General features: G+C 40.1%; 1 protein-coding gene across 1 annotated transcript in view; it reads right to left on the bottom strand.

The window, feature by feature from the left end:
- Positions 1 to 207: 207 nt before the first annotated feature.
- Positions 208 to 27699, bottom strand: part of SRRM4 (serine/arginine repetitive matrix 4) — a 33908-nt gene continuing 6416 nt past the window's right edge. The window contains exons 4-9 of the mRNA XM_074202247.1: positions 10558 to 10603; positions 8387 to 8786; positions 6737 to 6955; positions 3752 to 3862; positions 2754 to 2900; positions 208 to 970 (exon numbers count right to left, since the gene is read on the bottom strand). Of these exons, the coding sequence (XP_074058348.1) occupies positions 706 to 970; positions 2754 to 2900; positions 3752 to 3862; positions 6737 to 6955; positions 8387 to 8786; positions 10558 to 10603 (1188 nt within the window). The 3' untranslated portion in view covers positions 208 to 705. The remainder of the gene's footprint in view (positions 971 to 2753; positions 2901 to 3751; positions 3863 to 6736; positions 6956 to 8386; positions 8787 to 10557; positions 10604 to 27699) is intronic.

The raw sequence follows: 27699 nt of genomic DNA, 5'->3' as shown, positions 1-27699 counted from the left end.
AATTTCTAAATAAAATGCTACAGCTGGTTCTTTCTCACTTCATCCTCCCTAGTCACCATAACCAGAGGTACCCACTGGGATGGTGTGGCTACTCAACATTCCTTCATTAAGTGAGGAAAAGCAAAGTTGGAGGGATGTGTGCCCCAATAAGCTTCTACTCCCCAGGGTAATATTGCCCTTTGGTTTTCTCTCTTCTATCGACCTGGATTTAAGATGAGCTGCAAAATAGCAGCTTGATATTAGGATGGTGAAAATGATGGCAGAGTGTCTGTGTGTGCCAGTGTAGAGGAAAAGACTCAAATGGCACCCAGTGGGGTCCATCTACCCATTGGGTATGCCCTTATTATGGAAAAAGATTTAACTGAATGGGATATTGTAAGCCTAGTGGCATCCCTGGTGCCCCCATGAAGCCCCATATTTGAACCATTGGCTGGTGGTCCTTGGATCATACAAAGGGCTCCCTCTGCCTTGGGTGGGTTTTTCTTTTCCCCATTCCCCCACTAGATTCTGGTCCAGAATGGCAGGGCATGCGTGGCTCATGGCTGGCTGCAAAGGGGAAGAGAGTGGAGCTGGTGGTTTTCTCTTCTCCTTGGAGTAAAGGGAGGGGTTGGGGTGAGTGGGGGACCTAGAGTCTCCCCGGGGCACAAGGCTTCTGTCAGTAAGAAGAAGGGCCAAAGTCTGGAGGCCATGGCTGGGAGACCTCCTTTAGCGGCCTGTGCTCTCATAGCTGCCCTCAGAGGCATAGCTCCGGCTGTGACTCCAGCTCCTGCTGTGGCTCCCAGGTTCACTGGCACCATCACTGTCGCTGCTGCTGCTCTCACTGCTACTTCGGCTGCGGCTGCTACTACTGCTACGTGAGTAACTTCGACTGCGACTGCGGCTGCTGCTGCTGTCCCAGGAGGAGTAGCTGCTGAGGCTGCTGGAGGAGGATGGGCTGGGCCTGTAGTAGGGGATGGGGCGTTTCCGGGCACTGATGGGGAGATAGAGCCAGGAAGGGGTTGCAAAGAGAGGCAAAGGTTAAGGACAAGAACTGGTGACTTGGTTAGCCTGAAATCATGGGCAGTCAGGGCTGAAATCCACCTAGATTGCAATGCCACACCAATCCTTAAGCCCAGGTGACCTTGGCCATGAAAGCCTAATCTGTGACCTTGGTTAAGTCATCGAAACTTCCTAGGCTTCCTAGATTCCTTTGTAAAAGGGGAACAAAAGAAAGAAGGGAAAGAAGATGTGAAGGGAGGGATGGAGGAAGGAAAAAAGTAAAAGAAAGAGAAAAGAAGGAATGAAAGGAAGAAGCAAAGAGAAAGACAAAGAGGAAGGGAGGGAGGAAAAAGAAAATGAAGGGAAAGAGAAGGGAAGGGAGAGGAAGGAAGAAAGAAAGATAAAAGGAGGAATGGAAGAAGGAAGAAGGGAAGTCATGTCAAAGAAATAGAGAAAGATGGAAAAGAGGGAGGGGAAGGAGGGAGAAAGAAAAGAAGGAAGAAAGGAAAAGAAAGAAAAAGGAAGGAAAGGAAGAAAGAGAGGAAAGAAAAAGATGAAGGGAAGAAGAAAAAGAAAGATGCAGGAAGAGAGAAGGGATGGAGGAATGAAGTAAAGAAAGAAAAAGGGAGGGAGAGAAGGTACTTCAAAGAAACAGAGAAAGAAGGAAAAAGATGGAAGGGGAGGGGTAGAGGAAGGAAAGGAAGAAATGAAAAGAAATAAAGGAAGGAATTACAGGAGGAAAGAGAAATGAAAGAAAAAGGGGGAGAGATGGGATGGGAGGGAGGGATGAAAGAAGGAAAGAGAGAGGGAAGAAGGAAGGAGGGAAGCCACTTCAAAAAAAAAGAGAGGAAAGAAGGAAAAAGATGGGAGGGGAAGGATACAAGGAAAGAAGCAAGAAAGGAAAAGAAAGAGAAAGGAAGAAATGAAAGGAAGAGAAAGAAAGAAAAAGAGGAAGGAAGAAAAAAGATGGAAGGATAGATAAGGGAAGGGAGGAAGGAAGTAAAGAAAAGAAGAAGGGAGAGAGGCAAGAAGGAAGGAAGGAGGGAAGCCACTTCAAAGAAAGAGAGAAAGAAGGAAAAGGATGGGAGGGGAGGGGAGGGATAGAGGAAGGAAAGAAGGAAGAAATGAAAGGAAAGAGAAAGGAAGGAATTAAAGGAGAAGTGAGAGAATGAAAGAAAAGGAGGAAGGAAGAAAAAAGAAAGATGAAAGGAGAGAAGAGAGCAAGGGAGGGAGCAAGGAAGGAAAAGAAAGAGAATGGAAGGAATGAAAAGGAGGAAAGAGAAAGAAAAAGAGAGAGAGAGAGAGAGAGAGAGAGAGAGAGAGAAAGGAATGAAAGAAAGAAAGCTAAAGGGAGGGAAGAAAGAAGGAAGGAATAAAGAGGGAAGTAATGATAAGGAAGGAGGAAGGAAAAAAATGAAAGAGAAAGGAGACCGAAAAGAGTAAAGGAAGATAGAGGGGTATACCGCCATCAGGACAATTTCCGTCTGATAGCTGACATTTATCTAGGGTTTTCCCTCTTTCCCTTTGAATCACCGCACCTGTGTTCATCCGTAACAAATCCTGGCTGACCATCCATTTTCCCATTTCAGCCTCAAGCTAGTCTAGTGACACTTCAGATATTTTCCCCATTTTGCAGATGAGGAAACTAAGGTGGAGACGTGTCAGTGTCCGAGGTGGGATCTGAACCCACTTGAACTCACCCATTCCTGACCCCAAGTCCAGTCCAGTACTCACTCTGCCATATTTGCTCCCCCCAATTCCTAGGCCCCCCTCACCTTGTGATCCGACGAGCCTCTAGGTGACTGGGGGAATCCCTCCTGCGCTTCCTCATGGGGGAATAAGACCTCCGTCGTCTCCGTTCTCGGTCCCGAGGGGTCTCCTTTTCACCGGGTCCATACTTGTGGTCTCGTTCTCTGTCTCTACTAGGTGGGTAGGGATGAATCATGGGATAAATAGTTATGGCCAAGTACTTAGATAGGGGCCCCCATCCCTCAGGACATTTGTAGGCTCTGTCTGCCAGTTGCTGTGTGACCTTGGAGAAGTGTTTGCTTCTCTGGGCTTCAATTTTTATTTCCCTTTGCATGGGTATGAGGAGGCAATAGTAATGACAAAATAAGTGGCCTGGAAAAGATCCCTAAGGGCCAATTAGGTTAACCCTTGATTCTACAAATTAGAAAGGGAAAAATGCTTTATTTTAATGACCTATTTTTCATTCATATTTATTGCATCTTTTATGGGCTTGGGGCGGTACCTGATGAGAAAATAAAAATCTTTACATAGGCTTTCCCAAGCTTTTCTATGAGTTAGACTCGCGAAATGTGGACATAGTCTAGATAGACATGGGGGAGCAGGAACCCAGGTGAATGAAAGACTTTTCCTTTTTCTAGACAGAATAATAATAAATAACTAACATTTATTGAAAGGCAGGGGATATCTTTTACCTCTTTTTTGTATCCCTAGAGTCTGGCACACAGTAGGTTCTTGCTGACTGATTGATAGAGCACTTTGCTAAGCCCTTTACAATTATTATCTCAATTAAACAACACCCTGGGAGATAGGAGTTAATATCTTCATTTCATAAATGAGGAAACTGAGGCACACATGTAAAGTGACTTGCCCAGGTCACATAACTAGTCAGTATCTGAGGCTGGATTTGAACTCAGATCAACCTGGTTCTGGTTCCAGCACTCTACCCACTGTGCTACCTAGCTTCCCCAAAGAAGCAATGGGGAGAATATGGAGAGATTCACATCTGGGAAATTGAATCAAGTACCTGCTAGGGCTATAGCGGGTGTAACTGGGACTCCGCCGGGGCCTGGGACTTCTGCTGACTGGACTCAGCTTGCCAGATGTGGATGAGTAGCTGGGAGAACGTGTGTAGGACCTGGATGAGGAGAAATAACCTTTCTGACGGTCTTGGCAGAACTGGCACTCAGGACTCTCTTCGCCCACTGAAGAAGAGTCAGCAGCACAACACAGGTGTGGTACAAGGGAAAGAATTAATGACAGTGTGGAAGATGAGGTAGAGAGACTATTTCACACACTCCACATTGCAGCAAAACTTGTCTCTGTGGCATTCGATCTACAGCTTGTTCCCTGGTGCCAGGAACACTCTCCCTCCTCATCCAGGACTCTTGGAATGTCTGCTTCCCTTTAAGACTAAGCTCAAGGCTCTTCTCCTAAGATCTATCAGCTTTCAATACCCAAGTTTCCTTTAAGTGCCAATATATTCCAGACTCTGAGCTGGGTTTTGGCAGAAGTAAACCAGTCCTTACTTATTCTAAAGGAATTTACATTCTAATGAGGGAGAGCCATGCAGAATATATAGGAAGTGATTGATAGATAGCTTTGGGGTCAAGGACAATAGTGGGCCCTGGAGGTTATATCCCCTGGTTGCTGTTTGATGAGAGAAGAACCCTATCAAAATGTCCTTATGGATTTGATAATGGATTTTTGTATTTACTTATCTGAGGACATGTTTCCCCCTGATAGAATGTAATCTCCTTGAGGGCAGGGATTATTTCACTTTTGTCCCTGTGTCCCAGTGCCTAACGTAGTGTCCAGAATGTTTGTTCTTCTTTCTCAAAGATCAGGGTATCAGGGAGGTGATGCCGTGACAAGAATGTGAATCAGATTTGAGTGATAGGGCAGAGCTAAGTTGCCTCTATTTTTCCTCCAGATCCATCTGGATTCACTGGTCAGATATGAATCAGAAAGCCTGCAGATAGCCCTAGATGTAAGGTAATCAGGGTTACGTGACTTGCTCAATGTCACACAACTAAAAGTGTCTGAAGCTGGATTTGAACTCAGGTCCTCCTGACTTCAGGGCTGGTGCTCCATCCACTGTGCCACCTAGTTGCCCCAGTACAAAGTATGTGTTTATAAGAAGAGGAAGGGAAGGGAAGGGAATAAACATTTATATAACCCCTAATATATTCCAGTCACTATGTTAAGTATTTTACAAATGTCATGTCATTTGAATCTCATAACAAACCTGTAAAAAGGAGGTGCTGTTATAATCTCCACTTGACAACTGAGGTAATTGAGGCAGACAGAGTTTAAGGTCTGGCCCAGGATGATTTGAGTTCAAATCCAACCCAGACGCTTACTAGCTATGTGACCCTAGGCAAGTCACTTCATCTCTTTGCCTCAGTTTCTTCATCTGTAAAATAAGGATAATAATAACCTCCCAGGGTGTTGTGAGAACCAAATGAGATGTTAACTGTAAAGAGTGCCTGATGAATATTAGCTATCATTATTAATATTAGGCCAGTTTTACCTGTTTGAATGACACAAAGGGAGGATTATACTTAATGAAGGGGAGCAGTTGGAGTCAGTCAGCTGTCAGGTCCTTTTAGTAAAAGCCTCTAATTTCTGCCCAAGGTAGGTGACTCCCCAGTAGGGAAGTATTTGGAGGTGTGTCTTGTAAGAGGGTTGCTTGTATTAGGAGGAAGACTGGACTTCAGGCTCTCTGAGTCTCTCTAATCCCGAGATTATTATTAATATTAAAATGATAAAAATTACTATTCTTAATTTAATAGGGAAATAATTACTTATATATTCACCATTTATTGCTAATAAGAATATTTCCTTCATCATTACTATCATCTCCCCTGGAAAAGCAACCATTTTCCCTTTCTGTTTTTCCATCAGCATTTATTGATATGCTTGTCCTAGGGTTCTTTTGTATCCTCCAGGATCAGAGTTATCAATTTGACATTTAGAAAGACCTTTAAGTCCATCTAGTCACATCCTTTAATTAAAAAAAGCATCATTGAAATGTGTTTTGACATCCCAGTCATTTCTGTGCCTCTTTCCCCTTTCATCCCCCCCTCCCTCCCCATGCCAGCCTTTCTACCTAAAAGAAGCTTTAGAAAAAAGACAATCAAGAATACTATGCTCCCCCATTCTCCCAGTACAGAGACCTCTTCAGACAGTGACATACAACATTCTCTTCCAGTAGACCCCTGCTTAATCTGTAGAATATATAGAGGATATGATATGATATAATTTGATATAATGTAATGTGATATATAATTAATGTGATATAATATGGTATAATGTGATACAATATAATATATGATCGGATACAATGTAATATAACAAGATATAAAGTAGTATATTATGTTACATGATTGTATATGAATACATGTCATGTAATAGAATAGAATATGATGTGAGGTGATGTGATATGATAGCATAGGATATAAACTTTAAGGTTTGCTAAGAGTGTTATCATTATTATCTTATTTGAACTTGATGACAACCCTGTGAGGTAGGTCCTATTATTTATTCCCCTTTTACAGTTGAAGAAAATGAGGCAGACATAGGTTAGGTGACATGCTCAGGGTTACAGAGTCAATGATCAAACCACCTGTTGAATTCAGGTCTTCCTGACTTCAAACCCAGGGCTGTAATTTGTAAAATGGAATCAGTGAAACTCTATGACCTCAGAGATGCCTTCAGCTCTAGACTTAGAAGCCTATGACTATTCTTTGAAGGCCGCCTTCTAATTCTAGACATATAATCTATGATCCTAGGGTGGGACCAACTGATGGAGCTATGATCAAGGTTCTGACCTGTTGGTTGGAGTGACCCAAGAAAATGACTGGAATGACCATTGTCTGTGCCAATGAAGTTGATCACTCCTAGCCCCCTCTCCTGACTCTCTAGGGAGAATTCCAGAAAAGAGAAGAGAGTATTTCTTTGTCCTAGGTCCCAAGAACTAGGGTTCAAATTTGAGAAGGGATTTACTGACCTCTTCCCTGAGGAGCTCGAGCGACTTCGGGTATATCTGGGGGAGGCCCCCCTGTGATTCGGTGAAGGGGAGGAGTGGCTGGAGGCTGGGGAGGATCTGGCAGGGCTGCTGGAGGAGCTCCCCCGGGAGCAGGCTCTCAGTGGGGAAGTCCGAGCTGGTGAGGGGGCAGGACTCAGCTTCTTCACCTCTGAGCAGCCAAGGCACGGTGATTGGAATCCTCTGAAGATGGGGAGAGTCAGGGAGATCCCCAAATAAATGAAGTTTCATTACCCAGGCCCAGACCTAATCTTGTATTTCTCAAAAGTAACTGCACAAACATAGGATGGAAAGGAAGGCCTAGAGGCCAAAGATAGGGACATATCCCCCTCCCCCTTTTTCTTTTTCTCTTCTATTTTCTTTCTTTTTAGTTTTTCCTTTTTTCTATTTTCCCTTTCTTCCTTCCTTACTTCCTTTCTTTCTCCTTTTTGTTTTATCTATTTTCTTTCTTTTTCCTATTTCTCCCTCCCTTCTTTCCTTCCTTTCTTTTTTCTTTCTCTATTCTTCCTCTTGCTTTTTTCTATTCTCTCCCTTCTTTCCTGCCTTCCTTCTTCCTGTCTTCCTTTACTTCTTTCTTCCTTCCCTCCTTCCTTCCCACCCTCCCTTCCTTCCTCCTTTCCTTTCCTTTCCTTTCCTTTCCTTTCCTTTCCTTTCCTTTCCTTTCCTTCCCTTCCCTTCCCTCCTTCCCTTCCCTTCCCTTCCCTTCCCTCCCTTCCCTTCCCTTCCCTTCCCTTCCCTTCCCTTCCCTTCCCTTCCCTTCCTTCCCTTCCCTTCCCTTCCTTCCCTTCCCTTCCCTTCCTTCCCTTCCCTTCCCTTCCCTTCCCTTCCCTTCCCTTCCCTTCCCTTCCCTTCCCTTCCCTTCCCTTCCCTTCCCTTCCCTTCCCTTCCCTTCCCTTCCCTTTTTCCTCCCTCCCTCCCTCCCTCCCTTCCTCCCTTCCTCCCTCCCTTCCTTCCTTCCTTCCTTCCTTCCTTCCTTCCTTCCTTCCTTCCTTCCTTCCTTCCTTCCTTCCTTCCTTCCTTTTACAATACCCAAGGGGACACAGGATCATTATTGATTCATTCAGGAAAGAACTTGAGGCACATTTGCCCAGGACTAGGTTTAGGAGGTAACTCTCTTAAAAAAAAAAAAGTTTGTCTTTCATTTTTAAAGAAGACCATGGCATCAGGGAGGCAATAATAATGTTTTTCTTTCATTTTCCAAGAAGACTACGATATCAGGGAGGTGATGCCATGACAAGCACATAAATTGGATTTGAGGGAGGGGGCGGGGTTGTGCTGAGTCCCCAGCCTCACTTTCTCCTCCAGAGCCATCTGAGTCCAGTGGCCAGGTATGAATCAGCATGACTAGAGATGGTCCTGGATATGAGGTAATCAGGGTTAAGTGACTTGCGCAAAGTCACACAAACTAGTTAGTGTTGTGTCTGAGGTCGGATTCGAACTGTCTTCCTCCTGACTCCAAGGCCAATGCTCTATCCTGCCACCTAATGTTTGTCCGTGAATCTCGAAGATTACATCAGGGAGGTGATGCCCTGACAAGCACATGAATTGGATTTGAAGGGGGGGATGCTGTGCTAAGTTGCCTCTAGGGCTGATGCTTCATCTGCTGGCACTGACCTTGAGTCCGTGGCCTGGGGCTCTGAAGAGAGAGTCTCCAAACTGGGTCCCTTGGCCTGGGAAGCACAAGTGGTGAAGGAATTGCCGGAGTCGGAGCTGTTATCACTGGTGAGCAGTAGTTTGGGTTTGCCAGCAGCAGAGCCTCCCCTCCCGCAGCCTGGCCGGCCAGGGCTCCCCTTGTCCTGGCTACCCTGGAGGCTGGAAGAGCTGGTCCTTGCGGAGGGTGGGGAGGAAGTGTCGTTTCCTGAGTCATATTCCTGGGACCTTCCTCGGGGAGCCGCGAGTTTGTTGAGCGGGCTGACTGTTTTGGTAAAGAGGTCAACGGTAGACCCCGACTGAGCAATCTGAAAGTAAAAAGACCCATTGGGCAAGGCTGAGCACTTGCTCCCCTGGGCTGTGACTAATTAACCCAAGAAATGTTACCTTCATGATGCACTGTAACAAAAGGAAAGAAAAGAGAGAGAGAAGAGAAGCCCAGACAAAAAGAACATATCCCTGAAAGAAAACCACAGAAAGGAGACACTTGTTTTCCCCCTTATATGGAAACTGGAAGTTTGGAAATATCATGCACAGATCAATAGCATGCGATCCAGACTGAACAAAAGAAAAAAAAAGGGTTGTTTTCTAATAAATGAACTCAAACAAAAGAAAGGAAAGTAAATAGAGAGGGAATTCAACATCCCTCATGGCAATCTTAAACAAACAAAAAAAAAGATGGGGGTGGGTGAGTTGTGGATTGGAGAAAAAATCAAAATAACAGGGATATGTCGACTAAAAAATATTTTCTTTTGGGAAAAAAAATAAACCCCAAACTTTAAAGTCGAACCAAATTCTCAATGAATTTGACTTTCTTTCTAAAGAAAAAACATTTCCTGAATAGAACATGGAACAAACATCACACAAAAAGAAAAAAGAAAGGAAAAAAAGGTGGGGGGAGACTTTAAATATAAAGGAAAACTTGCAAACCAACTTAATATTTATCACCTTTCAACTAAGGGCAAAAAGAAAAACCAACAAAATGAAAAGAACAGAAAAAAAAAGAAAATGAAATCCTCAGTTGAAAAAAATTTTAAAAAAGGTCTATACAGAGATTTGTGTGTAAGTGTGTGTGTGTGTGTGTGTGTGTGTGTGTGTGTGTGTGTGTGTGTGTGCATGTGTGTTTTTCCCCCTGGAGAAGGTAGCTAAAGCTCTGGAGTGGTCTCTAATATAATCCCTAAGGTCTTAGCGGATAGCATCCACTTACCAATCAAGATTTCCTCCTTTAGTAGGTAAGGTGTAAGAAAAAGGGAAGAGCGGGGAACATCAGTCCATCATTAGAGTCTCAAATTACAAGAAAAAACATAAACCCTCTCTTCAAATCCTCACTCTCTGCTTTTTTTTTTTAATTTCTAGTTTCTTTTAAAATTTTAAGTATTTTTTAAGCTTGGCTGTTTGCCACTAGGGATAGTCCATTCTCTTTGATTTCTCATTGGGAACCTCAAGGTACCAATCTCATTAAATCACCATTACTGTTTAAGTTGGGTCATGGATACACAGACTGAATATATATATATATATATATATATGTATATGGGGGTACACATATATATGAAGAAATCAAGGAAAAAACACCCAGAAGAGTAGACCTATTACTTCAGGTTGTTAAAGAGGAAGAAGAAACTGATATGATTATAGTGGTTGGCCAACAGTTGGACTGGATTAGAAAGATTGGCAGTGTTGTTAGGGAATGACTAAGGGGAATCCAGAAAGAGGGATACCATTGTTTTCACCTTTCACATCTTGGAGATATAGTCCAAGTCTTTGTGAATTAAAAAGAAAACACAAACTGGATCTGTGTTGTCATAGTTGATGGAACTCCTTCTACTAATGCTTCGTAAGAACAGCGTGACATTTGAAAGGCTTGGTGGCCCAGTTTGGTTTCCATCTGCCAGATATTTATTGATCAAAGAACAAATGTGTTCAACCAACATCAATTCCTGATTTTGTCTAATTTATCTGACTATTTCACGTAGAAGTTGGCTTAGTGAAGTCCCTTCTTGGGGACTTGGAGACTGACCACAGGGAAGATGATTCAGTCATGGAGACAGGAGAGTGACAGTGACTATCCATGCATGAGGCCAGTCAGTGTCACCAAGAATTCATGGGATGAGAGAGCCATTCAGAGTAGTTACCTGATTCCAAATCCACTCTGTTAGTGGTCAATGGCTTAAGTTGGCTCTGGAGGGGGAGAAGAGGAAAGAGACCGGAATTTGGGGTATGGGGAAAACATCCAGATTTCAATTTGGGCAAATAGTGAATCCCATGAAGAGATCAAATGTATTTGAATCCATAATATTTAAAGTTATAATTATGCTAAACATGGTTATTGGTTCCAGTAGATGGAAATAGGTAATGTAAGTTCAAATAATGTGACTTCTTCCCAAGATTCTTTATTTATTCTATTAGGACCTAGATGGACTAGCCTATATTCTTCTCCCAAAGGTGAGGTGAGCCCAGAGCCCAAATGGGAGACATTTACTACTAGGCTACGTCTGTCATGCCCACTTCTACACACTGAAGGTGACCATGCTGAAGGGAACATCAGTGAACCTACTCAGACTAGTTTTTCCAGGAAAATCAGTGGCATATTTCAAACCTAACACCTTATACTTAATCACCTGCCTCTTTTCTCCTGGCTCTGAAGTCTAATTTTTCAACCACAGCAATAATAATAATAATAATGATAATAGCTAGCATTTATATAGGACCTACTATATTAAATGCTTAAAAACCATTGACTCATTTGATCCTTCTAGAGGTAGGTGGCATTATTACCCCCATTTTACAGATGAGGAAACTAAGGTAAATAGGGTTAAGTGACTAGCCCAGAATCACCAAGCTAGTAAGTATCTGAGGCCACATTTGAACTCAGAAAGATGAGTACTTCTGACTCCAGGTCTAACACTCTATACACTATGCTACCTAGCTGTCCAAACTAAACTACATGACCCACAGTGTTGTCATTTTTGGCAGAGAGGGGAAGGGATTTTCCTCTATCAATGCAGATTATTACGCTCATACAAGTTCTAGTCTTGGAAGAACCTTGTCTGAGAGCAGCAAGAGATTAGATACCCTGTCCAAGGTTCTACAGTCAGTAATGAATCAGAGATAAGACCTGGATCCAAGTTATCCTGATTCAGATACTTTATCTTTCCTACCAAGTCTCTAGTGAACTTAGAACCAGGATTCCTTGCCCTTTCTTTTCCCCTCCATCTTTCCATTCTCCCAGCATTCTGGTACTTGAAGTCATCTACTTTATCTGCTTCCTTTAACCTGCAAAGATTTTTGGGAATGGGGAGGTCCAAATCTTAATAAATGTAGATTAGTGAATAAGTGATAGCTCAGCGCTCAGATTGCTATCCTAAACCTCCCCCACCCCCACCCAGTTGTTAGTGCCACTTCATTCAAATTACCTTGTATTTATTTTGTATACATCCTGTATGTACTCAGACATGTACGTCTCGTCTCGATTCCTTAAGAATAATTTAAACTGCTTAAATCAGGCATTCTTTTAACTCTCTCTGAAGTGATTTTCTCATTTACAAAATTTTCTCATTTACAAAATTGGTCTCTGAGGAAGTCCATTCCAGCTCTAAAATGCTCCTAATATCTGGATTCCCATCCCACCTTTGATGATTATTGCCTGTGTGACCTTGGTCAAGTCACTTTATCAATATGGGATTCAATTTCCTCATCTGTAAAACAAGGGGATTGGATTCACTGGCCTCTGAGGTTTCTTCTAATTCTAGAATTTGTATATCCCCATTTGACGGATGAGAAAGTTGGTTGTGACTTTAATGATGATTGGTTAAGTGACTTTTGTGAAGGTCACAGAATATCTGAGACAAGATTTGAGCTCAAGTCTGTGACATCAAATCCAATGCTCTCTCCACCATGCTACACTGCCCAGATCCTCTGGTTTCAAAGAGAATTATCATAGAATTTGGAATCCCCCCCCCAGGTCATCTGAATAAGAAATTCTTTTATGGTTACACTCCCTGATTCTCCCCCCTCTCCCCTCTCCCTCCCACTCATGTAGGCCCTCATTCCCTTCCAATGGAGAAGAGAAATAATCTCCTATGATTATATACAATAATAATACTTGGATAATTCTATATAATAACAACATTTTACAAGATAGTTGTGAGGAAAATACTTTTAAATTCTTAAATTATTATAGAAATGCATTAATAATATTATTTAATAGACATCATTATTTAACAATAAATTATCATTATTAGCAAAAAAAAGTAACAATACTGACAAATCAACTGAAGAGTCATAAGATTTGGAAGGGGCCTTAGGGACCAACTAGCTCAACTCTCATTTTAAAGATGAAGAAATTGAGTATTAAATAGTAGTGACTTATCTATGTTAACACAAAGGAATCAGGGAGGGAATAAGTATTACATATTGGTTATTATGCGCTAAGCACTTTACAAATATTTTATTATTTGATATTTGCGATAGCCCTGCAAGGTAGGTGCTATTATTACCCACATTTTACAATTGAGGAAGCTGGGACTGACAGAAGAAAAGTGACTTGCCTAGCATCCAATAGATAGTAAATGTTTGAGACCAGATTTAAACTTAGGAATCCTATCTACATCTTGGGAGCTCTATCCACTATGGTATCACCTAGCTCCTCTTCAGAGGGTAGGTGACTTGTTCAGGGTTTATATAACAATGTCTAAATTGTCTAGGGTCTAGAGTTTTCTTTTCTTTTTCAAAAAGATATCCAGGGACAATGACTCCATGATGTCCTTCTCTCTCATGGTTTATTTTCCTAAGGAGGTTACATTATATGATGAAAGGGCCTGAGAGTCAGAGGATTGGGCTACTATGGCCCAGGCCTTGAGCAGGACCTTTTCTTGCTCTGGTTTCTCGGTGCCCTCCTCCACTTAATGTAGTCTCAAATATTTCTCTTCATCCTAGAAGTCTCATTGACAACCACTGAGAATGGATGAGGATCTGTGGATGCTTCTATTGCCAGTGGAAAGACGTAGAATGGGAGAGTAAAGAAGACAAAAACTCCATGTCATCTTAAAAAAAATTATAGATTCTTTGAATTGGGAGTAATCCTAGAGGTCATCTGTTGCATTAGAATTCCAACAAGAATCTATTCTCCAACAATCCAAGCAAGGGGTCACCTAACCCTTGACTGGAGCATTCTGGAGCTTAGTTCAGGCCTGGTACACAGGAAGCCTTCTGTCAATATAGCCATCTGTCTATCTATCTTCTCTCTGATATTCCTCCATCTATCTATCTATCATTTGTCTATGCTTGTCTGCATGTCTGTCTTTTCATCTCTCTATTCATCCACCTACTTTTTCCTATATACTTATCTATCCATCATTTCTCTATTCATCCATCTATCATGTATCTATCCATCATCTCTATCATCTTTGTATGTATGTATGGATGGATGGATCTATCATGTATCTGTTGATCCATCATTTCTATCTATCATTTTATTAAATATGTAGCTATATATGAATCTATCTAACTACTTACCTATCTAGTGATCTACTATGATCTACTATCTATCCATTTATCTATTTACCTTCCAAGGCAGTTCATTCCCCTTTGGGACATCTCTAGTTAGAAAATTGCTTTTGTTATTAAGCCTAAATCTGTTCATTTGCAATACTCACCCAAAGTCCTTACTTGTATCTCTGGGAACAGGAAAAACAAGTCTTGCACACAAACAAAATCTCAGGAGCCATCTAGTCCAACTTGTCCTGAAGCAATCTTCTCTATGACACACACGAATGGCCATCTATCCTTTTTTTAAAGATCCCAAACCAGAGCAAAATCCTTACCTCCCCAGGAAGTGCTTACCACTTTGGTATTGCTTTCATTTTCCTGCTATTTGTAGCTTCTTCCCATTCTACATATTCTGGCCCCTGGAATTAAGCAAAATGCACCTAATTTCCTTCACCCAACAGTCCTTCAGATGCTTGAAGAAAATAATGACATTCATCTTGAGGCTTCTCTTCTCCAGGCTAAGCACCCCCAGTTTCTTCAACCAAAACTCACATGGCAAGATCTCAAGATCTTTTGCTCTCCTCATCACCCTCTGGGTAGTCTCCAGCTTATCAATGTCTTCCATCAACGGTGAACATGATACTTCAGAATGACTTGACTGTGACAGAGTACAAAGATTCTGTTTCCTTATTCCCAGATACCATGACTCTCTTCAAGAAGAAATCTACCACTACATTAACTTCCTCTGCTCCCCCAAAGTCTAGGAACCAAAGTCCCTGGCAATGTCAAATGCTTCATCATCAGAGGAAGATGAGTTTCTATTCAAGGAAATGACATTCAAGAATGAAGCATTCCTTTCTGCTTTACCCTATGAACCATCAGAACTTTCCCATGTGACTTTCAGCTATACTTTTCTCTCCCTCCTTGGAATGTGGGTCTCTTTAGAGTAAGGACTATTTCTGCTTTCCTTTTTGTATCCCTCCAGGGCTTAAAATGGTGATTGGCACATAGCAAGTAAATAAATGATTTTCATTCATTCATTTGTTCATTTTCTTTCTTAGCTGTCTTATTTTTTTTTAGGTTTTTGCAAGGCAAATGGGGTTAAGTGGCTTGCCCAAGGCCACACAGCTAGGTCATTATTAAGTGTCTGAGGCTGGATTTGAACTCAGGTCCTCCTGACTCCAGGGCCAGTGCTCTATCCACTGTACCACCTAGCCACCCTAACACCACCTAGCCACCCCTTAGCTGTCTTATCACATATATCCTCTCTCTATTAACCCTGAAACCCTGCTCTCTCTATTCTTTTTGCCTTTTGTTTAGTGAGCTTGAGTTTCTAGTAGTAGGGATCAATCGATTAACCAACAGATATTTATCAAGAACCTTCTATGTGCCAGATAATGGAGAAGGTGCTAAAGATACAACAAAAATGAAACAACCCCTGCCCTCAAAAAAGCTTATGTTCTATTGGAGGTATGACCAAGTATACATATAACCTCACAAAATAAATACAAAAGAAAAGAGAGGATGTGTCACATGGTGGATAGACTGCTGACCTTGGAATCAAGATTGGGTTTCAAATCTTTATTTGACCCTTATGAGTTGTGTGACCCTGATCTATAAGAATGCTGAAGTAGAAGACTTCTAAAGTCCCTTTCAGTTTCTGGTGCTATACTATGACGCCATGACACTACATACCACATAAGGGGGGGGGGATGATTAACTTTTGGGGAGAGACCTCATGTAGTTCTTGAACTGAGTTTTCAAAAATAGCAAAAATAGATTTGGATCTAGTTTAAGTTGGGCTGAACAAAGCCCTAGATACCGAAGATGAGTCAACCTTCAGATTGAGTCAACCTTCTCCTTGGAGGGGAGAGGTGGGGAATGACAAAAGTATCACTTCTCCTCTAATAGCATTTGTCCTGATTCCTATCTGGCCACTGGATCCAGATGGCTTTGGAGGAGAAAGTGAGGCTGGTGACTAAGCACAGCCCCCCTCACTCAAATATAATTCATATGCTTGTCATGGCATCATCTCCCTGATTTGAGAATGAAGGACAAACATCATCATCATCATCATCATCATCATCATCATCATCATCATCATCTCATCAGAAGTAAGAACTCCAGGTACTAGAAATGAAATAAAGTCAACAGATGGGAGGGCTAATCATTATCAATACATAACCCACTGACATCTGGATGTGCTATTTGCAGATTTGAGAATGGGTTGTTTTCTAGAATTTGCAACAATTCCTCCCTCACTCTATCCCACCAAACACACCCCAGGAAGACTCTGTCTATGCCCTCCTTTTTTTCTTCTGCACCTCACTCTCTGGATGTAGACTCTGGCAGCATCCTAAAGCTGATGCAAGCCATGGACTGCTTCACATCCATTGGCTGTCGAAGTCTCCCCATTACACTGCCCCAATCTCCACTTTGGGAAAATAGTTGTTCAGAATTCACACTAGAGTTTCTTGATTAGGCCTCTCCTTCTGAATTCTCTCTTTTTAACATGTTAACTACTCTGCACTTCTCCCCTTGCACCTTCTCTAGGCTGTGTAAGATCATTAGATGAGTGGCCAGGTCATAAAGATATGGAAGACAAATGGGCATATCTCAGGAAGATGCTCACTTCTGAACAATTCATGATCAGTGAGAGTATATCTATGGGACCTTGACCCTATCTCTTCCCCCAGCTCTATCATTGCCCAATCATTTTAACATTTTCCCCTTCTATTCTTTTATCATAGCATTTATACTTTATCCAGAACCTCCACCAAGACATCCATCTGAACAGGAGGTTGCATGATATGATAGGAAAAATAATTTAGAGTCAGAATTCCCAAATCCACTTACTAGAGACAATGTGGGCAAGTTACTTGTCCATACTGGGGTTTAGATTCCTAATCTTTATAAATGAAATGTATGTAGATGAGTTTCAGGGGCCCTTTTATGCAATAAATTTTACCCCAGTGTCCAATCTGGACTGCAGTTTCCTTATCCCTAAAATGAGGGAGTTATGATATAGCCCCTAACATTCAACTCTAAATCTGTTATATGGTAGAAAAAGACTGAATTTTGAGTCAGTGAATTAATGTTCAAATCCTGCCCCTGTGATTTATCTATTGGAGTAATCCTGATATCTCACCTTTACAGTGAGAGGGTTGGAATAGATGGCCATTGGGTGCTTCCTAGCCCTCAGTCTGGGTCCCCATTATTTCATGAGCACTCTATAGGAAGGTACAGAGATTGGGTCCTGATATGAAAACTGGATGGTGACAAAGTGAACTAATACCAATATATATGATATCCTGAACTCTGAAAGTTCTGTCCTTTAGAAATATACTAAATTAAAACTCTTAAAAATAAGTGTATATCTAAACATCTAACATACCATTTTTCCCATGACTCTGACAAAGGAAGGTGCCTAAAGAGTTAATGAATTTGAAAGGGGGTAATTAGATGCTGTGAAGCTTTTCAAACCTTTCCAATTCAAATAAAAAGTTTGTAATCACTGCTTTTTAGCAGAAACACCATCACTGCTCTGAAAAATATGTTCAGTTTTATAGAATATTTAGCCTATTTCATCTCTTTTAATCTTCACAATGACTCTGCAGGGAAGGTGCGTATCTCCTCTCCATATACAACATTCTACTTCTCACCTTCATGGCTTCGCCCAGGCTGTGCCCTCTCCCTATGATGCTCCCTAGCTTGAGCCTCCACATCCTTCAATCCCTCCCTCCATTCAAGGTTCATCTCAAATATGACTTCCTCTGAGAAACCTTTCTGATCATTCAATCATTAACCCTTGCCCTTGAAATGATTTTGCATTTATAATGTATTTAGGGTGTATGTATGCTGTGTGTATGTGTGTTATAGACATGTTTAATATGTTTAAAGATATGTATTGTTGTAGTTTTAATGTATACATGTTACATTAAATTATGTGTATGTAGACTATCGTAATGTTTTACAGTTATGTGTATGTAGATAGAAACACTTCTATATGTATGTTCTTCAATTATAATGCCTATATTGCATGTACACACATGTTATAACCTGCATTTTACAGTATGTGTTTAATGTATATTATATGTATACTATGTTATATGTTTTGCCATTATAATGTATGCATTTTTCATTATTTGAGAATATTTTTTTCCTCACCACTAACGCAATAGAATGTAAGCTCCTCAAGGGCAGGGGCTGCTTCATTTATGTCACTGTATCTTTGGCATTTAGCAGAGGGCCTGGCTTAATAAATGTTTGTTGAGCTGATCTTATTTTACAGATAAGGAAACTGAGGTTCTGAAAAATGAAGTGATTTGCCCAGTGTCACAGCTCATAAGTGGTATAGATAGACTTTTCTTATTCACAAAAGAATGGCCATCAAAAATATCATTTATTTGCTATCCTTCCCCCCCCTCCCATTTCCACACCCATTAAGCATTCTATCTCATGTTAGATTTTTTTTCTCTTTTAGTGTCTGCCTCATCTCTTCTGTCCTTAATGCTCTGGTGTTAACACAGAGCGTTTTTTAATAAGTAATTAAATACCCGCTATGAACTCCAGTTCCCTCAATTTTCACAGGGAGTCTCCGAGCCCTCAGGGAAAGTCTGTGTAGTTATTTATTGTTTTTGTTTCAAATCATTATTTAATCAAGAATGGGGAAAAATAGGCAACCTCTCACTTACACTTCAAAATTTAATTTCAACTGAAACCCAAGATCGAGAGGCAGCCAGACCTAATAGGTTACAAAAATACAATCAGGAAGAGAATTTCAATTAAATTGAACAAGGCCATTTACTGGGCTTCAAATGGCCCCTTGGAGAGATATGGCTATAAATCCCCCCCCCCCCGCCATATGGGGAATGCAACATTCTCTTGTGAATGGAGCTGTGTGGCTTGGCTTTTTAGCTGGAAGGATGACTCTCATATCTTTTGTGAGCTCTCGTTTCTAAGGGACATTAGGTTTATTCTCTTTGCTGCTTTTCATCTCCCTTTGTGGGATAATACTGAAGATCAATGGAGACTTGATGTCACTGACCCCTGTATAAACTCCAGTGTTCACTGGAGGGTTGATGGGGGAAGTAGACTGGGAAGCACTGGGAAGGGAGAAGAGGAGACAGGGGAGGAGAGAGAAGACCTGGGGGATGACAATAAGGCATATCACTGCAGACTTCATGAGTAATTTGCCTTCAGAACATTCAGACTTGAAGTCTATTAATGGAACCAATAAATGTAGGTCTGAGTTAAGTTAGGAGTGGAGGTGGGGAAAGAAATATTCCCTGAATAAAATCCAAACTTCTTGAGGGCAGGGACAATTCCATTTTTGTCTTCACATCTGCAGCATCTACTACAGTGCCTGGCATAATTACAATACCAACAAACATTTATTAAGTGCCTACAGTATGCTAAGTCCTGGGTGGGGGTACAAATAGGGAAAAAAACCCCAACTGAGCAATCTTTGCTCTCAGGAAGTTCATATTTTATTGTGAAGAGAAGAGGTATCAGTTGCAAGGTAGGGGCAGAGTCTCTATGTCTCTTAAATTTCTCTCTCTCTCTCTCTCTCTCTCTCTCTCTCTCTCTCTCTCTCTCTCTCTCTCTCTCTCTCCCTCTCTCCCTCTCTCCCTCTCTCCCTCTCTCCCTCTCCCTCTCTCTCTCCCTCCCTCCAGTTTAGACAAGTCTTACTCCATTTTGGTCTGGTCCCATTTGTTCCACATGAAGGTTCATATCCATGTGGCCTCTACAGCTGAATAGGAGCAATCTTAGCTCTCGTGGTGTCTAAGACACAAGTAGAATATTGATTTGTCTTCAGCAGTAACTATGTCTCAAAAACAAGGCTAAGCCTATCAGCTGATTGCTACCGATGGCCAGTGTGGCCAGTAGAATGTGCCATTCTGCATCTTCTGTTCTCTTTGACTCAAAGAGTAAATCATATCTATGTTCTTCCATTATATTGTATACATTACATGTGCATATATGTTATAATATGCATTTTTGCAGTTACTATATTATACACATGTATTATATTATATATATTCTATGGTATATATTTTGTAATTATAATATATATTTTTTCATTAATTTATGTGAGAATATGATTTTTCCTCATCCCTAACCCAAGAGAACGTAAGCTCCTCCTGTTTCACTTACGTCATTGTGGTTTTGGCATTTAGCAGAGGGCTTGGCTTAATAGATGTTGGTTGAGCAGATCTTATTTTACAGATAAGGAAATCAAGGTTCAGAAAAATGAGGACATTGAATTTCTTGTTGAGGAGGAATCCATATGGTTTTTCTAATGGTGGCTCATTTGATTGTACCAAAGATTTGGGTATGGAGAACTTTCTTTTGAAGGCCTTTGTTCACTATGGCTGCCAGGGGACAGAGATGGGCAGAGCAGTTTTTATGAGAATCCAAATGGATAAAATATAGAGAATCCTTTGCACACCTTAAAGGACTATAGAAATATTAAATATATAAATAAATAATAGCACATTGATTAGCATAGTGTCTCGCACATAGTAGGTATTTAATAAATGTTTATTGAACTGGATTGAATAGTGCAGTGGAGTCAATTAGAAACAGGCTACATATTATCTTAGAAAATTAATGGCATCTACAATGCATTTTTATTTATTTTGTTAAACACTACCAAATTACATTTTAATCTGAGTGAAGAGGGTTACAAGCTTAATGACTCTGCTATCATGTTAGAAAAGTCATTGTAAAGCCAGAAGACCTGAGTTCAAGTCATACCTCGGATATTCACTAGTTGTCTGCAATGGGAAAAGTTAATCTCTTCAAGCCTCAGTTTTCTTGTCTGTCAAATGGAATATATTAATAGCTCTTTCCTTCCTCCCAAGGTTGTTGCAAAGATACAAAGATATTTATGTCTATGTGTGTGTATATATGTGTATGTGTGTATGTGTATTATATATATATATGTTTATATATAATATATATATATAGATGGATGGATGGACAGTTGGATGGATGGTTGGTTGGTTGGTTGGATGGATGGATGGATAGATAATGAGGGAGTATAAAACGATAAGAATAATAAGAAGAAATAATAATTATAGGTAACATTTCAATGGTACTTTGAGGTTTCTGAAGTTCTCTCTCTCTATGTACATACCCATATATTCATCTGTGTATATAAACACTATATTTTTCTATATAAGTAGATACACATACAATAACATATGTGTATATATATTTATATATTTTTCAGAACTTCAGAAACCTCATAAATGTTACCTATAATTATTATTTGCTGGTATTATTTTTGTGCTCCCATCCTATCTCTTAACATAAGGCATTACAAATAATAGATGTTCGGGTTTGATCTTGATGAGGGAAAAGAGATAATTTAGGGCATAGGTGTTTGTGTGTGTGGGAGCTTATATGTAAATATACAGTTACCCCTGGGAACTCTGTATTTTATTTTCCATCTCCAATTCATTCCCCCCTTCCCATTCTCCGCCCCCTCCTTCCCCTACCCCAGCCTCTTTTGTTTCCCAGTATTCTGCTGTCCTGTCGGATCATGCCCTGTCCACATCACTTGTATTTTGCCATAGACCTAGAGATAGCCTCAAGTTAGCTTGGCTCCCTGCCTAGTATTTAAATAAGACACAAGCCTGGGTTTGCATATTCATTTATGCAAACAAACCCCCACTTGATTTAGTGGTCTTGTCCTTGATTTTTTAAGGGCTGCTGCAGCAGGGTGTTGAAGGAGTCTGATTTTGCCATTTAAAAATGACAGATTGGAAAATACCAGCTCAGTAGGGAGGGCTGAAGGCAACCGCTTGGGTACCATTATTGTGGAGCTGTCTCATTGTCTAACTTAGCAACTTCCCCCTGCCTTGCTTTTCACTGATAGATGTCAGCAAATATCCACCAATGAAATGAATTTGAGGTGATGTAGCCTAGTGTGCAGAGCATCCTGGGGATTGGTTCTGTGACTGATCAACTACTGTGACTTTGGGAAAACCATTTCCCCATGGCATGAGAGAGAAGGTCCATGGACTAGGTAGGTCACTAGAGTTTGAATGGAGCTCTTTCTACATACTACATGGGTGAATTTGGACATATTGTTTCATCAATCTAAGCCTTAGTTTCCTCATTTGTAAAATGAGGGAAGTTTAAAATAATATCTCTAGAATTCTCTGATTATCTAAAAGCCTCAGTTTCTTTTTCTGTAAAAAACCAAAACAAAATAGAATTGGTTCATCTCCATAGAGAAATCAGGCACTATTAAGCAGAATGACTACATTAACAAAAAATGGTCCCTACATCGGATAGAGTTGATTGATCCTCCCCTTCCCACCTCCCATAATGATAGGTTCAAAATGGGAGAGGGGAGAAGGAAATCTAGATATCATTATGATTTAAAAATTAGAATTATTAATAAAACTTATTTTCTTATTACTAGAAATAATTATCATGTAAAAATTTAAATTATTAATAAAATTTATATTCTTTTAAATGGGAGACTGAACTTGGCATCCTGTTAGGTCTCTCCTAATTTTCAGTCATAACACAGGGTTTTTTAATTTTTAATTTTTAATTTTATTTTTTGGTAACCTGGGCCCCTTTGGCAGTCGAAAGAAGTTTATGTCCTTTTCAGAATCATATTTTAACATGTTTAAAGTAAAATACATGGGATTACAATTATATCTAAATACCATTGTTGAAATAAAAAACCTCAAATGTACAGATCCCTAATTAAGAATACATACACAGATATACATATATGTGTGTATATTTATATACATATATGTGTGTGTAAAATATATGTGTGTGTAAAATATATATTTATATGTATATATACACACACATACTGTATCTATAGGCTGAGGAAAAATATAAAGAGACATATGCACACACACACACACACACACACACACACACACACACACACACACATAGATTAATGCTACAAGAAACTTTGGAATATAAACTTTCTAAGGGCAGGTAGTGTTTCATATTTGCCTTAGAACTCCGGCAGCTAGAACATTTTCTGGCACATGGTAGGCACTTAAAAAATGTTTAATTATTGATTAATTGAGTAGATATCACCCCATACAACCCCCACACTTTACAGAGGAGAAAACTGAGGCCAGTTGTGACTCTAGGGTCTTTCTCAGATGCCAGCCCATCCAGTTTTGTTTTCAGCTGTAGTATCTCCTCCCTTTTCATTGTTCCAAGGTAGAAGTGGTGGGAGACAGTCTTTCACTGTGTTTGGGGGTGAAGGGGATTGTATTTAAAAATAGAAGCTGTGGAGGGGGACAGCTTTGGGGTATCCAAGAAGCAGCTCACATTCAGTATCACATTCTCATACATTTTAAATCAGGATTTTAGCTATTAAATGCTCCAAAGAAGTGGAAGCAAGAACTAGGAGACAAGCCATGAGAAAAAGGGAGAGAGCAGTCAGAGGAAAAGCAGTTTTGGAGAGATGTCAAAGCTAGATAGCAATCCTTTCTGTTTCTTTTTTCTTCTTCTTCAATATGTTTTGTTGATGCCTTTTATTTCTTCTCTCACAGCCCTTCTTCATGATGTCTATTCCACACCCTAAGCTGAATCCTTCCCTTACAACAAAGGAACATAATTCAACCTAAGCACCTACTCTGGTGAAAAAGTATATTCCATTCTGTAGGGATGTCCTTTAAAAAACATCCAGTCACAATAGTGCTTATAAAAAAAAAAATATGGTCAAGATTATAGCTGAGGCATCCTAGAATTAGAGCTGAAAGATCCCCACAAGACTATGAAGTCTACCCTCTTTTTTATGGAGGAGGAAACTGAGTCACAAAGAGAAGATTACACAGATAGCAAACATCAGAGTATGGATTTGAACCCAGATCCTTTGATGTCAGATTCCATGACCTTTCCATCACATCTCATAATAGGCTCGTTACTCACAGATTTAAAGTTGGAAGGACATCAGGGGTTTCTCAATTCAGTCCCTTCATTTTTCAAATCAGCAAACTGAGGCACAAAAGATAAGTGTCTATCCCAAGGTTCATACAGGTATTTAGTGACAAGGTTAGAATTTGAACCTAAAGTCCTCTGAGCCCACATTCCACTGCTCCACATAAAATTTATGGTGTTATACCTATATCAGATTATTTGCTGACATGGGGAGAAGGGAGGGAGGTAGAAAAATGTGGAATTCGAAAGTTTATAGAAAGATGAAGGTTGAAAACTATCTTGGCATAATTGAAAAATTTAAAATAACGTCCAAAAAAAAGATTATGGGGTTATAGATTTTGATTTGGTTGGGGTCATTTAATTCAATCTTGTCTCATGGAATATGTTTCCTCCAGAGAGAAAGTTATTTGTGTAAGGTCACATAGGTAGGTAGTAAGTAGAAGACCTGGGACTTGAACCCAGGACTTCTGACCAAACCCAGTTTGTTACTTGTACCACAGAGAGTCCAAAGACTAGAACTCTCCTGTGCAAGTATTAAAAAATGAAGGGAGAATAGAATAGTAATCTGAGATCTGAAGAAATCTAGATCTCCATCCAATCTGGATAATTTAGGCTCTGTAAAGAATTATGGGGTGTGTACTGAATTAGGCAGCCCCAAAAGAAGTCACAGTCTGAGGCATACACAGATAGCAAAAGAAATGATGGAGGCACAGTTTTTTTTTCCTGGAACACACCCAACAGTTCTGCAGTCTTACAGTTCTGCAGAGGGAAGGAATGGAAGGACTTCATTACCTACTGAGTCTGAATTCATGGACCTATAAAGCATTTTTAATGCCTTCTCCATTTAATTTGTAATTTTTAAAAATTCCTTGATACAGGAGTCCGACTACCTGACAGGCCAAAGAATCATTTTGTCCATCCTCAAGGAGGACTTATATTCAGAAACCTATCAGTCAGTGCCATAAACTGTAAGGGAGAAGAGAGGCAGAATTCCTCCACATTTTCACAAATACCAGTCCCAGTGTCTTATTAGAAAACCCTGACCATGTATGACAAAATGTATGACAGCAGTTTCTCTTGGAGTTTCTAGGGATGACAGGGCTGGTAGAGAAAGCTTGGAGTTAGAAGATGCTTGAATTTGCAAAATAGATGAGATAGAGATAGAGATAGAGATAGAGATAGAGATAGAGATAGAGATAGAGAGATAGAGAGATAGATATAGATGATTAGATATAGATATAGATCTCTCTCTCTCTCTCTCTCTCTATATATATATATATATACTTATTTTTTTCCATAGGCAGATATAGAACATCTATCTCTATCATCTATGTCTATCTTTCCATCTATCCATCCATCCATCCTACCTTTCTATCCATATATCTATGTATTTATCTATGTATCTATCTATATCTATCTATGTATCTTTCTGTCTGTCACTCCATCCATTCTACCACCCACCTACCATCTATCTATCTATCTATCTATGTGTTGCTAAAGGTGAGAGGACAGGCAGAGATGGTCACACAGAATCCAGAGTTTTAAAGTTGAAAGGATCCTCAGAGGCCATAAAGTCTCACCCCAAACTAAACAAAATTCCCTTATGACATCCTCAGCCAGTGGACATGCAATCTTGGCTTGAGGATCTCTGATCATGGGGACCTTGTTACACTTGATACCTCTAAATTATAGGAGTCTTTTTCTTATGTCAGATTTAACTTTATTTCTTTCCAACATCCTTTCATGGTTACTTGTTTTATCTTTTGGGGCCAAGGAGAAGAATTTAAATTCCTTTTCAGGGAGATAGTCTTTCAAATGCTGTTTCCTTCCTCCTCTCTCCTGTCAAATTTTGCATGAATATAGGTTATATAGGTTAAAGAGCCTCAGTTTCCTCAAGTATGAACTTGAGACTTTTCACCATCCAAATTGCTCTCCTCTAAATGCTCTCCAGTTTATTAAAATCATTTCTAAAATATGGCACCAAGAACTGTGTGTTTTTGACCAAGTCAGCATACAGTAAGATTGCTATCTCTTTAGTCTTGGATACTTTGACTGTCTTAATATAGTCCAATATTGTATTAGATTTGAGGCCATAATCATACCATTGCTTCATGTTAAGATTGTGGCTCACTATTACCCCCATGTCCTTTTTCAAACAAACTACTATCTCTCCCCACCTCCTCCATATTCTATATGTGAGGCCAATATTTTTGAACCCAAGTGTAAGACTTTTCATTTATCCCTATTTTGACTTTATCATCTGATGTATTAGCTATTTCCATTTGCCTCTTGTCGACACTGTTTACATGCCCAAAAGTAGACCAAGGGGTCATGCCAAAAGAAACATGAACTCAAGATCACTTGAGTGACTCAAATTTTCTGCCTGCTACCAGATGGAAACACGGGAAGGATAGAGTTCCCTATCTCTATTGGAAAGGTTCTCTCTTGATGCATAATCAGAATCCTCTAACAAAACTGAAAGAGACTCTGGAAATAATTTCCTCCATAGTTCATTTTTTCCAAAAGATGAAGCTTTAAAAAAGACTGACTTGACCATGGTCACACAAGAGCCAAGGTAGGATTAGAACTCAAGTCTCATACAGTACTGCAAAGTCCTTTGTCCTTTTTGTCTTTATATCCCCAGTATCTAGAAGACTAGCCCCTATTTTACATTTATTAAATTAAATAATTACTAAACTGAACCAATCAAAACTCAAAGAGAATATTTTAAGTTCCTCCTATGGGCTTTTTACACTGCCTGTCAGTGGGGATACAAAGTCAAAGAACAGACGATGAATTGAAATTTAATTGCTTCTTGTAGTTAGGCATTCATAGAGGTCCAACACTGATATTTATACAAAATTGGGAATACTTGCTGAGCTGATCGGTGAAGTGGCAAAACCTGCCTCCTAATGATCATCTATATGATGACAACCTTAAATCTCTGACAATGGAATAACCCTTTCCCAGAATGTCTTGATGTCTACAGAGCTATTACCTCCCCAATGAATATTTTACCATAGCACCCTAGACTCCATTATAGCTGTTTTTTGCTTTCTAAGATATATATATATATATATATATATATATCTATATCTATATATGTATATATAGTTTTGGTTTTTGCAAGGTAATGGGGTTAAGTGACTTGCCCAAGGTCACACAGCTAGGTAATTATTGAGTGAATGAACCCAAATTTGAACTCAGGTTCTCCTGACTCCAGGATTGATGCTCTTTCCACTGCATCACCCAGATGCTCCTACAATATATTTTCTAAGAATGAGGGTTGCAAAGGGTCTCTCCCTGATCACATGGACTTAGGGGATTCTTCTTCCACAGTTCATAGTGAATCACAGACATACAGGGCAGCTATGAACCCAGAGGGTTGGGATTTAATAAAAGCAGGGATTTTTTGCCTTTTTGATGTGTCTTGAACCCCTTTGGAAGCCTTGTGAAGCCTATAGAATTCTTTTTAGAATGGCTCTAAATTTATAAAACAAAATAGGAAGGATTGCAAAAGAAACCAATGATATTGAAATACTTTTCAATTTTTTCAATTGAATAATTAAATACCCCCCCCCCAAGTTAAGAATACCAGCCTGACAGGGAAAAAAATGTTTACGAAAGGTCACCAGTTAAAGTAGATATGGGTTTTCTCTTCCTGCTATGACCATTGGACTGGAAAGATGGCAGAATCAGATCTGAGTCTGGGTTTCGCCATTGCCTTGCCTAACAATTCTGAGCAGCTTTTCTAACCCACGATGCATGTCTTGCTTTCCCCTTTACGAAAGGGTTGTTGGAATCAACTCTCCCCAGTCTGCACCCAGACATGAGGAGGTTGAGCAAGTCTA

Source organism: Macrotis lagotis, chromosome X (assembly GCF_037893015.1).
Source record: "Macrotis lagotis isolate mMagLag1 chromosome X, bilby.v1.9.chrom.fasta, whole genome shotgun sequence".
Taxonomy (NCBI): domain Eukaryota; kingdom Metazoa; phylum Chordata; class Mammalia; order Peramelemorphia; family Peramelidae; genus Macrotis; species Macrotis lagotis.
Note: the sequence above shows the minus strand (reverse complement) of the source record. Positions and strands in the feature narration are given on the sequence as shown.